At 47.5% G+C, this 13373-nt stretch overlaps 2 protein-coding genes across 2 annotated transcripts in view; one reads left to right on the forward strand and one right to left on the reverse strand.

The window, feature by feature from the left end:
• Window positions 1–6638, forward strand: part of LOC114065611 (store-operated calcium entry regulator STIMATE-like) — a 33022-nt gene extending 26384 nt beyond the window's left edge. Inside the window, exon 8 of the mRNA XM_027899660.1 lies at window positions 5985–6638. Coding sequence (XP_027755461.1) covers window positions 5985–6098 — 114 coding nt within the window. The 3' untranslated portion in view covers window positions 6099–6638. The remainder of the gene's footprint in view (window positions 1–5984) is intronic.
• Window positions 6639–11055: 4417 nt separating this feature from the next.
• Window positions 11056–13373, reverse strand: part of ITIH5 (inter-alpha-trypsin inhibitor heavy chain family member 5) — a 43806-nt gene continuing 41488 nt past the window's right edge. The window contains exons 13-14 of the mRNA XM_027899661.1: window positions 12362–12739; window positions 11056–11361 (exon numbers count right to left, since the gene is read on the reverse strand). Coding sequence (XP_027755462.1) covers window positions 11063–11361; window positions 12362–12739 — 677 coding nt within the window. The 3' untranslated portion in view covers window positions 11056–11062. The remainder of the gene's footprint in view (window positions 11362–12361; window positions 12740–13373) is intronic.

Genomic DNA, 13373 nt, shown 5'->3' on the forward strand with positions numbered 1-13373 from the left:
TTTTTCCAGAGGACAAGGCCTAGCTGGGAATCCTATTTTTGACAGCATCTGGTATTTTTTCAGCCAGATGGTGGTCCATTAGCTGGAGGAAGCTGTATTTTGTGTAGTCTGAGCTTGACACTTCAGAGTTATGGTGTGGGAGGAAGTGCTGCAGTTCCAGCAGACTTTGCTCTTGTTAATGATGTGTGGTTTGGTGGGTAGGTGGTGTCTGCTGCTAAATGTGTTAGTCCTTGGGATGAATTCCCTTCCTTCCCCTGGCACCCAGACCTGGTTTCAGTGTGTTCTCTTTATGACTCCTGATATCCTGCAGCTCACTGGCGAGACTTATGGAGATAAGATAATTCCTGGCAATCTCAGACTGGCTCCTGGAGTAGCTTCTGCAGAGGAATTTAGGATGAACAGAAATAGCTCTTGCTCTCTGAGAGCTCTTTCATAAAGAGTACCTCAGCCCTTGTGCTGATAGGTGGGATGGGCAATTACTGGTGACACTGCAGCAACACACAGAGGTAATAATGTTTTCACAGTGTGCTGGGCAGCCTGCACAGCAGCCAAGGCTTCTCTGTCCCAAGGGTGTAGTGGGGAAGTGGCCACTGCTCGTGAGGATGCAGTGTCAGAGGAATATCTTCCCTCTGGCAGCGAGGGCAGGCAGATGTGAGCAGCTGTTGAGAGAAGTGAGTCACTTCTCCTGGCCCTGCTTCCAGATAAACAGTTACAGCCTGGCGAGGTCACTGGTGGTAAAGACCTGCCGTGCTGCCTGGACGTGCTGCTGTGTTCCTGAAGGTTTTAAGATCAGTTAAAATCACACTAGCTCAGAAGGAAAGGTAAGGAGGTGACGTCTCTAGTTCAGACATCAACCTCCTTTCCTGCCTTTTGAACCTAAACTTGCTGCATTCAGTCCCATTTAGTGGCTGCTGTGGGTACACAGAGGGTGTTGCAGTTACTGGTCCTTCATGGAAATGCAGCTGGACCTCTGCCTTGTTCCACTGGAGCAGGGGGCAAGTGTTTTGTGACCTCTAGCTCAGTTTTGGATAACCTTAGGGGAGATCCTGTTTATTTCCAGAAGCTAGGAAAGACTCTTTTGGCAGCTCAGTCGAGACAGGTTGTTTCAAGCTGACAGAAACAATTCTGACCCTCTTTCAAAGGCTTGTCCCATCTTCTGAGTACTTGACTACTTTTCTCAGACAAGTTTTTGCTGACATCTTCAATGCCCAGGTTATTTGTCCGTCCTGAAAGCCTCTGATCTACCAGGGGCACTGTTTTTCACCTGGGGCAGTCTGCAGGGATTGCTTCCTCTCTGCTCATGCATGTTCCTGTGCCTCTGGCCCAACAAACAGTTTGGGCAGAGGAGGAAGTTAATGAAGAAATACAGCAGTGGGTGACCTGTTTTCCAACTCTTTCTTGGCACTGGGCCTTGAGGTGTAGCCATAGACTCGTGCTTCATGTGTCAGCTTCTTAAGCTGTGAATTAAAGATCATGTTGGCTGGCTCAGCCCCGCACCTGGATCGACTGGAATTTAGGCTCGAAAGCAGAAAATGAGCATTTGCTGGGCTTGTCCTTGCTAATAACCTGTTTCAGTGGGGGAATTTCTCCTTTCCCTGCTGCCCAGTGGAGGAGGAAGGTGGGCTGAGGAGTGTCTGTGTGCGGGGCAGGGCTGGCTGAGGGTCGTGTGTCCCGTGGTTTATCAGGGTTCATCAGAGCTGTCTCTCGGCAGGCGCCACCAGCTCCCCATCACGCTGCAGGCTTGAATTTCAGCCCTCTGCCTGTCTCACCAACAGAGTGCCATTATTTTCACTCGAACCAGCAGTTTGTGTTTGGAAAAGGAGGGGTGGGGGAGATAGGAAGGAGAATGGAAGGTGGGGGCTGAAGTTAACCTGTTCAAAACCCGCGCTCAGTATTTTCTGTAGGGATAGCAGGAACACTCAGCTTCGTCCTGGGCTTGGTTGACCAACTGGGCAACAAGAAGAAACCCACTAACCAGCAATCCTACCTCTGGTGTCCCTTACTGACTCTGTGGCTGCAGAGCTGACCAAAGAAGTGGCAGCCTCTGCTGGGTTTTAAGGCTGCTCTGGTGAGCCAGGGGGTGGGCTCTGGCTTATAATGGAGCAAAAGCTGAGCTTTTTTTTTGCACTGAAACCCTGAAAGGGACAAATTCCCTCCTATGGTTGGAAAAGTTTCATCCTTCCTTTCTTCCTTCCATGTCAGTCTTAAGCTTTGTGTTGTTTCAGACTTTTGCCCTGCCTTGAAAATGTTCATGGAGTCCTTTTTTTGCCCTCTTGTGGGATAGAAAAGTATCTTTCTTGAGTGCCAGTCTGCATCCAGTGCTGTTCAGGCTGAGGAAATGCATTCATCTGCAAGGCCCTTGTTTCTGCTTTGTATGTGTCCTGCCCTTGACCCAAGTCTCTTTTCCCTTGCCCTTTCAAGTCCCAATAAACTTTAGATCTTATCAGTGATTTCTTTGTTTCCTCCACTCAGGAAAACAAGTCAGTTTTAATAATGTTTTATTTGATCTTTTTTGAGTTTGTTTTTTTTTTTTCTTGTTGTTGGTGTTGGTTTTTTTTCCCCAAGGGAGGTGGATGAGTTTCTGTTCCTTTCCTGAAGGATTGTATTTTCAGAGACAAGCCTTAAAGCAAAAGTCTAACACTTTTTAAGTTTGGGAAGAAAGGCAATACTAATACATGGGGACCTGCCTTTGGTCAGCATGGAGTTCAGCACCTGTCCTAATTCCCTTCATAGGAGCAGTGACTTTTGGTATTCACTAGACTGAAGATGCTGATAAATGCCAAATACAATGCTGCTGGCTTATAAGTATTGAAGAATATTCCAAGAGCAAGTGTAATTTGGATGTTGCTCAGCTGAGCTGATTTTTAAGCAGTTAAAACTTGTGGTGAATTCAGATGCCTGGTCCTTACAGGGAAGATAAATAAAGGTGGGCATAGAGGTGCCTCTGGAAGGAAACCATCCCACCTGCCGATCCTGCTGAGTCATAGCAACTCATCTAAGCTCAGAATCCTCTAAGGAGGATGGTGGGGTGGATGGTTCCTACGTCTTGGCATTGGAAGAGACTGCCCAGGGAAGCGGTGGAATCACCATCTCTGTGGGTGTTCAAAAGGCTGGTGGATGTGGCACTTGAGGATATGGCTTGGTGGTAGACTTGGCAGTGCCAGGTTGATGGTTGGGTCATTTCCAACCCTGATGGTTCTGTGATTCTACACCAGGCTGGTGGAGCTTTGGGCAAACAGGTTTCTGTGGTTAGTGGGGAAGTGGTCCCAGAGCTGCTTTGTTTTACAGCCTGTGCCACAGTTCCTGTGTCTGTGCAGTCTCCTCCTCTGCCACTAAGGTGGTTTGGTTATGCAAAAGGATAGAGTTCTAAACCAGTAGCATACTGGTATGCGGTACTGAACCAGTGGGCAGCATCTTCTCCTGGCCAGGAGGGATTGGCAGCGTGTGTGGGCATCCCTGTTTCAGTAGTGTGACCCAGGTTTTGGGAGCTGCTGGCTGCCTGGTGTGGGGAGAAATGTGGGAGGTCTCTGGGGACTGCTGAGTGAGACAGCAGCACGTTGTCCCAGGACTGGGACTCCACAGCCCATTCCCAGCTGTGCCACCGACCCGCTGTGATCCTGACCTGGACACATCTGCAAGGGAAGAGCCTTGTCCAAGTTGTGCTGAAAACTCCCAAATCGGATTTAGGCTTGAAAATTACATCCGAGGGGATGTCCCATGACTGTCACAGCGATGAGGAGCCATCTTGTCACGATGCTTTCCCAGGGAATTGTGGAAAGGTTATTTACTGGGGACTGTTGGCTTGTGCAGCTTCCTGCAAGCGTATGGTGGGGAGGTAGCAGCCTGAGGAGGTCTGAATGCACAACACTCAATGCCTGCTCCATGTCCATCCATGCTTAGCTGCAAAGGAATATGAGTTTCCACTGAAACCCACCCAAATCAGCAGTTCATCAGGCCCCATGACCAGCCTGTTGCAGCCTATCAGTGCAGTGAGCCTGTAGTGCTGTGTGTGACTAATTACCCACCCATTTTCTCAGGTTCTATTGCACCACAGCATTAATACGATAAACAGAGGAAATTTTCATGTGAGAGAGATGGAAACTTTCCAATGTGTGTCTTGAATCAAAAAAAAAAATTTCTTGAGACCAGTGGAGGGGGCTGAGGGGGGGGCAGACAACAAGAGAGCTTAATCCTGTCTACTGCTGTCCTTTGAGTGCCTGACTGTGAGGACAACATGGGATGGAGGGGCTGGAGTTATGCGTGAGGGTGGGGAGGAGGAAACCTTCCCCTGCGGCTCTTCTGCTCCTTTGAAGTCACTGACTCACTGGAGTTCTGTGTTTCCTGTTTAGTGGTTTTGTTGCTGTGGTGACTGGCCCTGTGGTGCTGCCTGAGTGCTAACGAGTGGAGGACACGTGAATTATAGACAGAGGGGATAGACAGAGATAAGAGCAATTCCCCCATGCTCCTGGTTTTGCCCCGGGAATTCTGGGACATGCTGAGCTGTTGGGGATGTTCTCTGTGTGTGTGCAGTGGGCTGAAATCAGCCCATTTACCATCCCTTGTGCCTTTGAGCTGGAAGGCTGTTCAGTCAGGCACAGGGAGACTTCGTATTGACAGGATGGCTTCTCCTGCCCAAACTTGAGCGTTTGAGGAAAGGAGAAAGGGGTAGGATGGGGTTGAGCAAAACAGTCTGGTCTGGAGCACGAGTCTGATGAGGAGAAGCTGAAGGAATTGGAAGTGTTTTTAGTGTTTTTAGCCTAGAGTAAAGGAGGCTTAGGGGGGACCTTATTCCTCTCTACAACTGCCTGAAAGGAGGTTGTAGCTGGCTGGGGGTCAGCTCTTATCCCAGGAAACGAGTCATAGGACAAGAAGGAACAGCCTCAGGTTGCACCAGAGGAGGTTTAGATTGGATATTAGGGAAAATTTCTTTACTGAAGGGACGGTCAGGCACTTGGAACAGGCTGCCCAGGAAAGTGGAGGAATCACCATCCCTGGAAGTGTTCAGAAAACATGTAGATGAGATGCTCAGGGCCATGGTTTAGTGGTAGACTGGGCAGTGTTGGGCTAAGGGTTGGACTCAGTCTTGGAGGTCTTTTTCAACCTTGGTGATTCAATTATTCCAATCAGTCAAACCACGAATGTTACCCATGCAAACTGCTGGCTGGTGTTGGGTTTCAGCTCTTCTGCAGTCAGTGCAGCCACTGCCTGAGCAAAATCCAGCCTTTCTCCTCTCCCAGATGATGTGGCTGGAGGATTCCTGCACATGGCTGTGTCTGCATCATGCAGGCACTCCGGGCTGGTGGCTCAAAACAGCCTGTGGTATCTTCAAGTGTGGAACTGGCTCCTGAGAGTGAGGTGTTCCTGGGGGCAAGGGGCAGCCTCCTGGTCCTGCAGCAAACTGAGCTTTCTTACCTGGAGAGGTACCTGTGAGAGGTGTCAGTGCTCTGTTTTGGCTCCCACAGTCCAAACTGGGCCAGGAGCCTCTGTGCCAGGTAGAAATAAGGTGCTGCCAGGCTTAGGACATCACTTCTAAGCTTGCTGGCCGTGGCTGAAGCTAACCCTGTAGCTCTGCTTGCTCTTCTGGCTGAGCTCTGGAGATGACAAGCAGCTGGGGGCCTGGGAAAAGGTCTACATGTGGTACAGCTGTTCACAAACTATGTGGCCTTGGTTTTTTACATCTCCACTGAGGCTGTAGCATCCATGTCTGTGTGTGAGTCCTTGTCCCATAGGGAACAGAGCCTTTAGCTGCCTGTTCTGCTCTTGAGGAGGGAGTTGGGACACCACATCATCATGGTGTCTGTGCCCAGATCTTTTTGGCTGTTGTTGGAAAGATGGTCTGGATGACCCCCAGACCGTACCCACCTGCCAGAGAGGATTGGATCTGGCAGCAGACCCATCCAGGGGTGCTTGATCCCTTCAGCAAGCAGCATTGAGAAGATCTGAGAACTTCCACTCCATCATCATCTGTCTGTTCTCCTTTCTAGGTGTTGCTCTCTCCAGACATGGACTTTGATCAGTCTGAAAGCGACCAGGACATTTCAGGGCTCCATGGAACCAACCAGAAGATGAAGCAGCCCAGCTATCAAGTGGTCATCTGACAACACCGGGGACAAGGGAGGTGGAGGAAGGAGCAGCACTGTGATCCTTGGGCTGGCCAAGGAAGGGCTGGGTGGGAAATGCTGGTTGATCCCTATGGATCTGCAGAGATTCTTTTGCCTGCCTCACCTAGACCTGTCCTGCAGTTGTTTTGGGGATGATACCCGTGTATCCTGTACAGGCTTGAGCAGTATCTGCTTTCCCTGTGTGCCCCTAACCTGTTCACACGCAGGCATGTTGAGGTTGGGGAATGAGTATGTACTTTTCCTGGCTGGCCAGCTGGGTGTGACTTTTTTTTGGTCAGGGCTAGAGAATTAAATCAAGATTGTTTGCTTTTTTATAGAAAAGAAAAGAAAAAAAAAAAAAGACTTATTATCTACTACGTGAACTGTGACACTTTTAAATGCACAATACTCAAAAGAATTGGTTTGCAATATGTATTTAAATGTCTTGAGTTCGGAACATTGTCTCAGTGGATCTGATTCTTTTTTACTGTTTTATAAGGAATACAATAAATATTTGACCTAAAATTGCCTCATAAATGAAATTACTTCACGTGCTCAATATTCTCTGCAAAACCCTAGTGCTGTGAAGGGGGGAGGAAGGGGGGGCTGCTGAAATCTTTCCTGACCAGGGAGGATTGTCTTTCTGCAGCAGGGCTGTCCTAGTAAATCTGCAATGAAGAGCTGAGCCACAGTGCTTGGTTTCTGTAGATGAGTTGTGTGAGCTGCTTCAGTGGAAAGACCCGGTGCATCAGCAGGCTCGGAGATGGATCCCAGCTGCCACCTTACAAGTGAGTGTTTACTGAAAGCTGAGTATTTTTATTTTACCTGGTGTAAAATAAACACATGAAATCTCTGCGGGACCTGATTCAAACGGGATCTGAAGTGTTAACTGAAGCCCCTTTAGCCAGCCCTGATTTTCTGGGGCGTAAGGGAATGGCCTTGGATAGGAGTGCTGCAGGAGGAGACCCTGGGTCATCCCAGGTCTGGCACTTTTTGTTTCAAGTGTGAAGTGCAGGGCTTTGCCCTTGCTCTCCTCTTAGCGTATTGTATTTGTCTGTAAACAGAAAAATGCAAAACACTTTGCAGCTGTCCTGGGTAGGGAGTGAGCACAGAGCAGCTGCATAACCCACCCCCAGGCTGGGTGCAGATACACAGCTGTGGGGAGACCCACACAGAGTCCAAAGGCTGGATATTCCTCAGAGCCAGGGCCTGATCCAGGATCCACTGAATTTGACTGGTATCCCTTGTTGAGCCACAGACAGCTTTGCTTATTGCAAGGCAGTCCTCATAAGTGATGAGTGGGATTGATCTTTTATTTTCCCTTCTTCCTTTGCATTTGCCCAAGAAAGCACTCATTAAGGAGTAGAAAATAAAGGATTTGGATTTTCTAACTTAGATGGATTTAGACTTAAAGGCTGAGTTCAGAGCGTGTGAAGATACTTGGTGGGGGTTTTTTGGGGTTTGGTTTGTTGTTTTTTTTTTTTTTTCCTTAACTTCAAAGTAGTTTAGAAGCCTTAGATACAAATCAAAGCCTTGCATGCCCTTCAGTGAACTAGACACGCTTGGCTACACTTGCAGCTGTGCAGCTTTATACTGTTTTTCTGGAAATTAAGTTCTTTTTTGTTTTTCCTTTCTTAATGAAGGGTCAAAATCCTACTTTTGCTGGCACATCAAAAGGTTGTTGGAACACATGGCACACAGCCCTCTGAATACTGCTTAGTGAAATTGGTTTCACAGTGCAATTTCTGCTTGTCTGGGGACTTCTGCACTGCTAAGGGCTGTGTCAGGTCTTGACTGGAAATAGGTTAAAACAGCTTCCCTCTTTGAAAGTTGCTCTACTTTGAAGTGTACTGGTATTGAGGGTTTTGTTCTCGCTATAGGGCTGCACGGGGCAATGCTGCAGCATGTGGAGGGTGCAGATTTGGCCACAGCCAAGTCCTTGTCCTAAAATGGAGTGTGAGTGACACAATCTTCATCTTACCCTTTAATTGAGGCTGCCTGAGAAGGTTCACAGCAGGCAACAGCGGAGCAAGTAAGACAGGGGAAAGGTTGTCCCTCTCGTTGTGTAGTCAGTGCTGTTTCAGCAACTCTAAGTTCAGTAGTCCTGTTCCCTTCTCTGAAATGATGGTGTGCAATTGTTTCCATTGTGCTGCAGAGTGGCTGCTCAGCCTCATTCCTGAGCAATCTGAGCAATGTGCAATCTGTGGCTGTGTCACTGCAAAACCATGTGCTCTGTGGCACTGTTGGGAGATGAGAGCAAGTGCATGTCTGTATGTGCAGCAGGAGCACAAACTGATTTCCCTTGTCCTAGGCTACTGTATTTAAACGGTGGAACAGTCTACGTGGTTAAATTTTTATTTTAATGTGGGGGTAGAACTGCAGAGTCTGTTCACCCAACTCACTTGTTGCTTCCTACCAAGTATACGGAGGCTGAAAAACACCACTGACCTTTAATTTTCCATTGACACTGCTTTGGCTCCCAACCTATTGTGAATGATTCTTTCAGCCATCTGGAAACACGAGCTTGTCCAGCAGCATAAAACATACATAACCTCAGCTTCAGAGTTCCTTTATCTTTGCCAAATGAAAGCGTCACTGCAGCATTCACTGTAAAATATTTATTGTGAAATGGGTAACTGGAGCCTTAATTAGAACTTGAGTATATTGCTCCAGGTGCTTCATATTGCTGAGAACTTGGTCTTGATGGTTGTTATCTTCAGGTCCTGAAAGAAATATGTTTCCTTGGCAGGAGGAGGAGGAGGAGTAAAGATGCACCTGAATCATTAGCAGTAAGTGTGTGTGTATATATATATATATATATTATATACATATCTATATACAGGAGAGGAGAGCCCAAGCCAACTGCTCCCCTTAGCAATACGACTGAACAGCAAAATGTGGGAGGAGAGGAAAGATTTCAAAGAAATCTCTTTTCAGGAAGGACAGTATGAGGACACCTGCTGAACCCTGGACTGTATAGAAATTCACTGCCACGATCCTCTTCCCCCCGTGCCAGTGAAATGGGAGGTTGTTTGGATGGGCTGTGGGTGATCTTTCTTCTGTCTTCTTGGGTGGAGAAGTCGACTTCACAGATGTTCTTTCTCATCTCATTGCTGGCCCACGAGCCCACTGCAGAGCATTAAACATCTCTCATTATTCCACGCTCAGCACTGTGCTGAAGGTCTTGCCTTTGGTTCTCCCTTGCTGTTTCTCAAGATAGCAGGGCCCTAAGCAGTAGGGTTTTTTTTCCTTAAGTTTTGTTCCAAAGTACGAGCCTTGGCAGGAGTTTTGTACTATAAGGATCTTCCAGAGTGCAATTAAATCTTGCTGGTTGCTTTTGGCTGTTTCCCTCTTCCAGGCAGCACATGGTGTAAATAAGAAACCGTGCTTGCCACCTGCTCTGCTGCCATGGTCGAGTAGCACTAACTAGCTGCTCAAGCAACTGGAAAATCACCACCCCACCCCCAGCAGCTGGAGCTCCTACAGCAACAATATGATTTGTTAAATATGCAAAAAAATCAGTCAAGACTGAACCTATTTCTGCAGGTCTCTGGAAACTATTTTCTCCTAACACATGGAGATAATTTAATTCCTGGAGATGCTTCCACACCCTCCCTCCTTTCCTTTCAGTTCTGGAAAGGCAGAGCATACATAAGCTCAGTTTGGCCTTGCCATGTAAATGTCTTTGTGGTTGTCAAGTCCTCTTTGGACAAGTTCTCTACTAGAACTCCCCTGTGGCTGATCTATAGCATTGCTCAGTGATGCCTCACTTTAGACCACAGCCTTGCAGTTTGGGTCTGGAGGTTTCTTTGCAGAGCAGCACCACCTGCAGTGGGGGTGGCTGGCAGACCCTTCTGTAACCTCCTGCTGCCAAATTCCTGCTGCGTGCAAATTCCTGCAGTGTAAGGAAGGAGAAAGGAGCCAGGGGAAACTGGGATGAGAAATTTTTGGACAATATGGAACAAATAAAGACTTCCTCCCTGATTAGAAAAGCAGCTACAAGCATCTAGTCTAAACTGAAGAGGCTGCTCTGTAGGCTCATAAGCTGTTGTGGGTTCTGGTTCATCATTCCTTGGCGAATTTAAATCTTTGCTAAACAGAAGCAGTGAGATGCTCAAGGACGTGGCAGGTCTGTTGGAAGCTCGTGGTGGAACTTTGTTTCTCTCTGAGGGAGTCAAGACTCAAGAAATCACTAATCCTGCAATGTTACTTACACTGAATTACACTGAATTATGTTGAATTAGCTGGAGCCTGAACTACTCCTGTTGCTGCTGAAGACTGGAGGTGCTTGTTAAGTGCTGAGCTGGTGCCCTGAGACAGCAATAAACCACGTGAAGGTTTTCACCACTGTTTTAAGGGTCTGTAGTGGTTCAGGTAACCTTACCCTCAGTGACAAATCCAGACCTCATCCCAACAACCAGGCAAGTAATACCCTCCTCTATCCTATTGATTTAAGGCTTTGATTTTGTTACCTGTTTGATGCTAAGGGGTCACAGCAGATCAATATCCACCCACTTCTTCTCTCTCTCTTCTTTCCCCATGGAGTAAGGTTGGAGCAGATGCTCCAAGTCACTTCTTTGCAAAGCATGTCACCTCGACAGGCACTGTGCTGTATGACCTCTGCCTCTCATGGGGTGACTCACTAGCCCCTTGGGTGTATTGCACAGATCCCTGCATGGGTTCACTCAAAGGTCAGCAGCTCTCTGCTCTGTCCAATACGAGTGCTGGCCCATTTCTCCCTCCTTTCCCACTGGGAGATCACCAATCATGCCTTAAACTGTGTCCTCAACCCTCCCCCCCCCCCCCCCCCCAACTCCTTGTTCTTCAGGAATTTGATGAACAATGTTCATCTATCATGAAAGAGAGACAGCTGATTTCCAAGGGCAAAGTCCTTGGTTTCTTTGGCACCAAAAAGTAAAGAAATATTCGTTAAGTTGCCCAGTAGAGGCTTCAGAACAGTCTTAAAGGCTGTTCATTGTCCCAAAGCTGGTCCCTGTGTCGAAAGGGTGAGAAGCCAAATAGTCCTTGTAGCTCCCATCTATCAGTTTGTCCGCATTGTTTTTGGCAAACCAGCATTCAACCTCCTGCTGGCCATTGTAGATCCTCCTCTGCTTCCACACCACAGGAACGAGCCGTCCCTTCACCTTCAGGGTGTTTGTAGGGTTTGGCTTTAATGCTTCAGTTTCGTTCTGACCAGCCTGCTGGTGACTTGTTTTTAGAGATTCCTGCAGAAGTTTAACTTCATGGTTTAAGAACTGGCCTGCAAAGCAAGATAAAATAAGAGTCCATCACTGGCCGATTCGTGCCTGTTTATAAACTGTTGTGGTTTGTTTTTTCAGCAGGCTGTATTTGAGGATTCTTAGCAAATGGAGTTCTAAAGGGCTTCTCTGCAACAGCAGGATGAATCTAGTTCCTGTGATTCTTTTCTAAATCCCTCAAACATAGAGGTAAGAATAAAACCCTTTTTATTTTTTTTTTCCACTCGTCAAGATACATTGCCTGAGCTGCAGAGCTTTTTCAGCTGCTGGTAGTAAGTTCCCTTCCATGAGCCATGGTTACTAGAGGTTAATAACCTATGCAGTGCAAGCAGGAAGATCTAGGACTGAAGCTCCATCTTCTCTTCCTTTGTCTTTTTGGGGGCAAGCTCTTTTAGGCCAAACCTGAGTGTGGATTTAGAGGTTAGTGCATGAGAGTGGCCTGAATCCAGAACCCCACTCCTGAAGAATCATCTCCTGCTTAACTTGGGGGGACCTGAGTGGCACAGAAACTGTGGCATCAGTTCTGTACCTGTACATGACCATAAACATCAATACACTTTGTTGGCTGAAAGAACCCACCATCTGGTCACCCTCTAAGCCCACCTAGTTCCTTCAAAATGTAGGGGTGGCTCTTGTTTCCCTTACATTTGAAAGAAAGGGGCCACAAGAAGTTGTTCTGCTATATTTGGTTTCTGTCTCTGTATTGGGAGCATCAAGCATGTGTGTTCTAAGAGTAGCTGCATCAAACAATCATAAAAAGAGTGGAAAAGAAAAAAATAGGCACGGCCACATAGCTGGGTTATTGGGAGACAGCTCATACAGGAAAATATGGGAGAGGAGCTGGGGATACTAAAATAGACAAGTTCTTAGAGAGTGGATGTAAAAGTCTCACCTGGGAACTTAATCCCCACCTTGTTCACCTTGTTCCTTACCCTCTCTCTCTCTTTGGAAGGACCATTTTCGTCTGGTTCATGGCTCTGAACCTGAGAACCTGTTACCTACCCAGCAGCCCGTGGGAGTCAGAAGAGAGGCCTTTGCTGTTGGAGATGTAGAACCCCAGGTGGTTCCTCTGATGCGGGGCCGGCTTCTTGTAGCGGTGGATGAGGATGACGAAGCTGATGGTGTCTCGTATTGTCACAGTGACGTTGGCGTTGGCAGAGACGGACACCTCGAGGCTCCTGCTTCTCACAACGGCACTCCGGCCACAGGACAGCACAAGCCTTTCCCCGTCATCCAGGATGATCCTTCTGGGAGTGATCTCCAGGTAGGATCTCTCTGGCTTGTTGCTGAGGATGGTGATGGTGCTGAAGTAGGTCCGGTGCTTCTTGTGGCCGTTGGGTGGTGCAGGGGCTCCAATCAGTTGCCCGTTCACGGTGACACCTTGCAGGAAAATAATCAATCAATAAATGAAAGCTGGAACCAAAATAGGTCTGATGTCTCACAGACATACGGCCTTGCAGCAAAGAACATGCGGATTCACCACCTTGTGCTCAGTTATTTCACTTACCAGTATTCAGAGGAGTATAACCATTATACTCCATTTATGTTATAAAATTATTACCACATACAGGGCACATAAATTTACCCAAGCTCAGAAATACTGGCCTTCCCTGGAGAAAGGTGCTCCCAGCCCCATTAATCCTAACACAGTGTACACAGTGCTACCGAAAGAACCACTCTCGAGCAATTGAAGGTGCAGATTCCACAGGGTCAAATAAAGCCTTGATGTCCACAGTAAGATTCCCAACCATGATTTTTGTGGTTTGCTGTCCATCAGACAGCGTCTCACTTCCCACAGGCCTCTGAACAGCTACTGGACAGTAACAATAATGGAGGAGGTTTGTTGCTAACCCAAGCCAGACCCAAGCCATCAACACTGAGATAGCTCCATATCCCCTTGTTCCTGATGGGATCTCTCATTTCTGTCTTCAAGGACTCAATTTGCAAGTGCTACAGAGTCTGTTTTCCTCAAGCTCATTCTGCATTTGAGCCACAAATTCATTCAATCAGTAGC

The sequence above is a fragment of the Empidonax traillii genome, unplaced genomic scaffold, assembly GCF_003031625.1.
Source record: "Empidonax traillii isolate 1590-97213 ecotype Southwest subspecies unplaced genomic scaffold, ASM303162v1 scaffold681:size344372, whole genome shotgun sequence".
Taxonomy (NCBI): domain Eukaryota; kingdom Metazoa; phylum Chordata; class Aves; order Passeriformes; family Tyrannidae; genus Empidonax; species Empidonax traillii.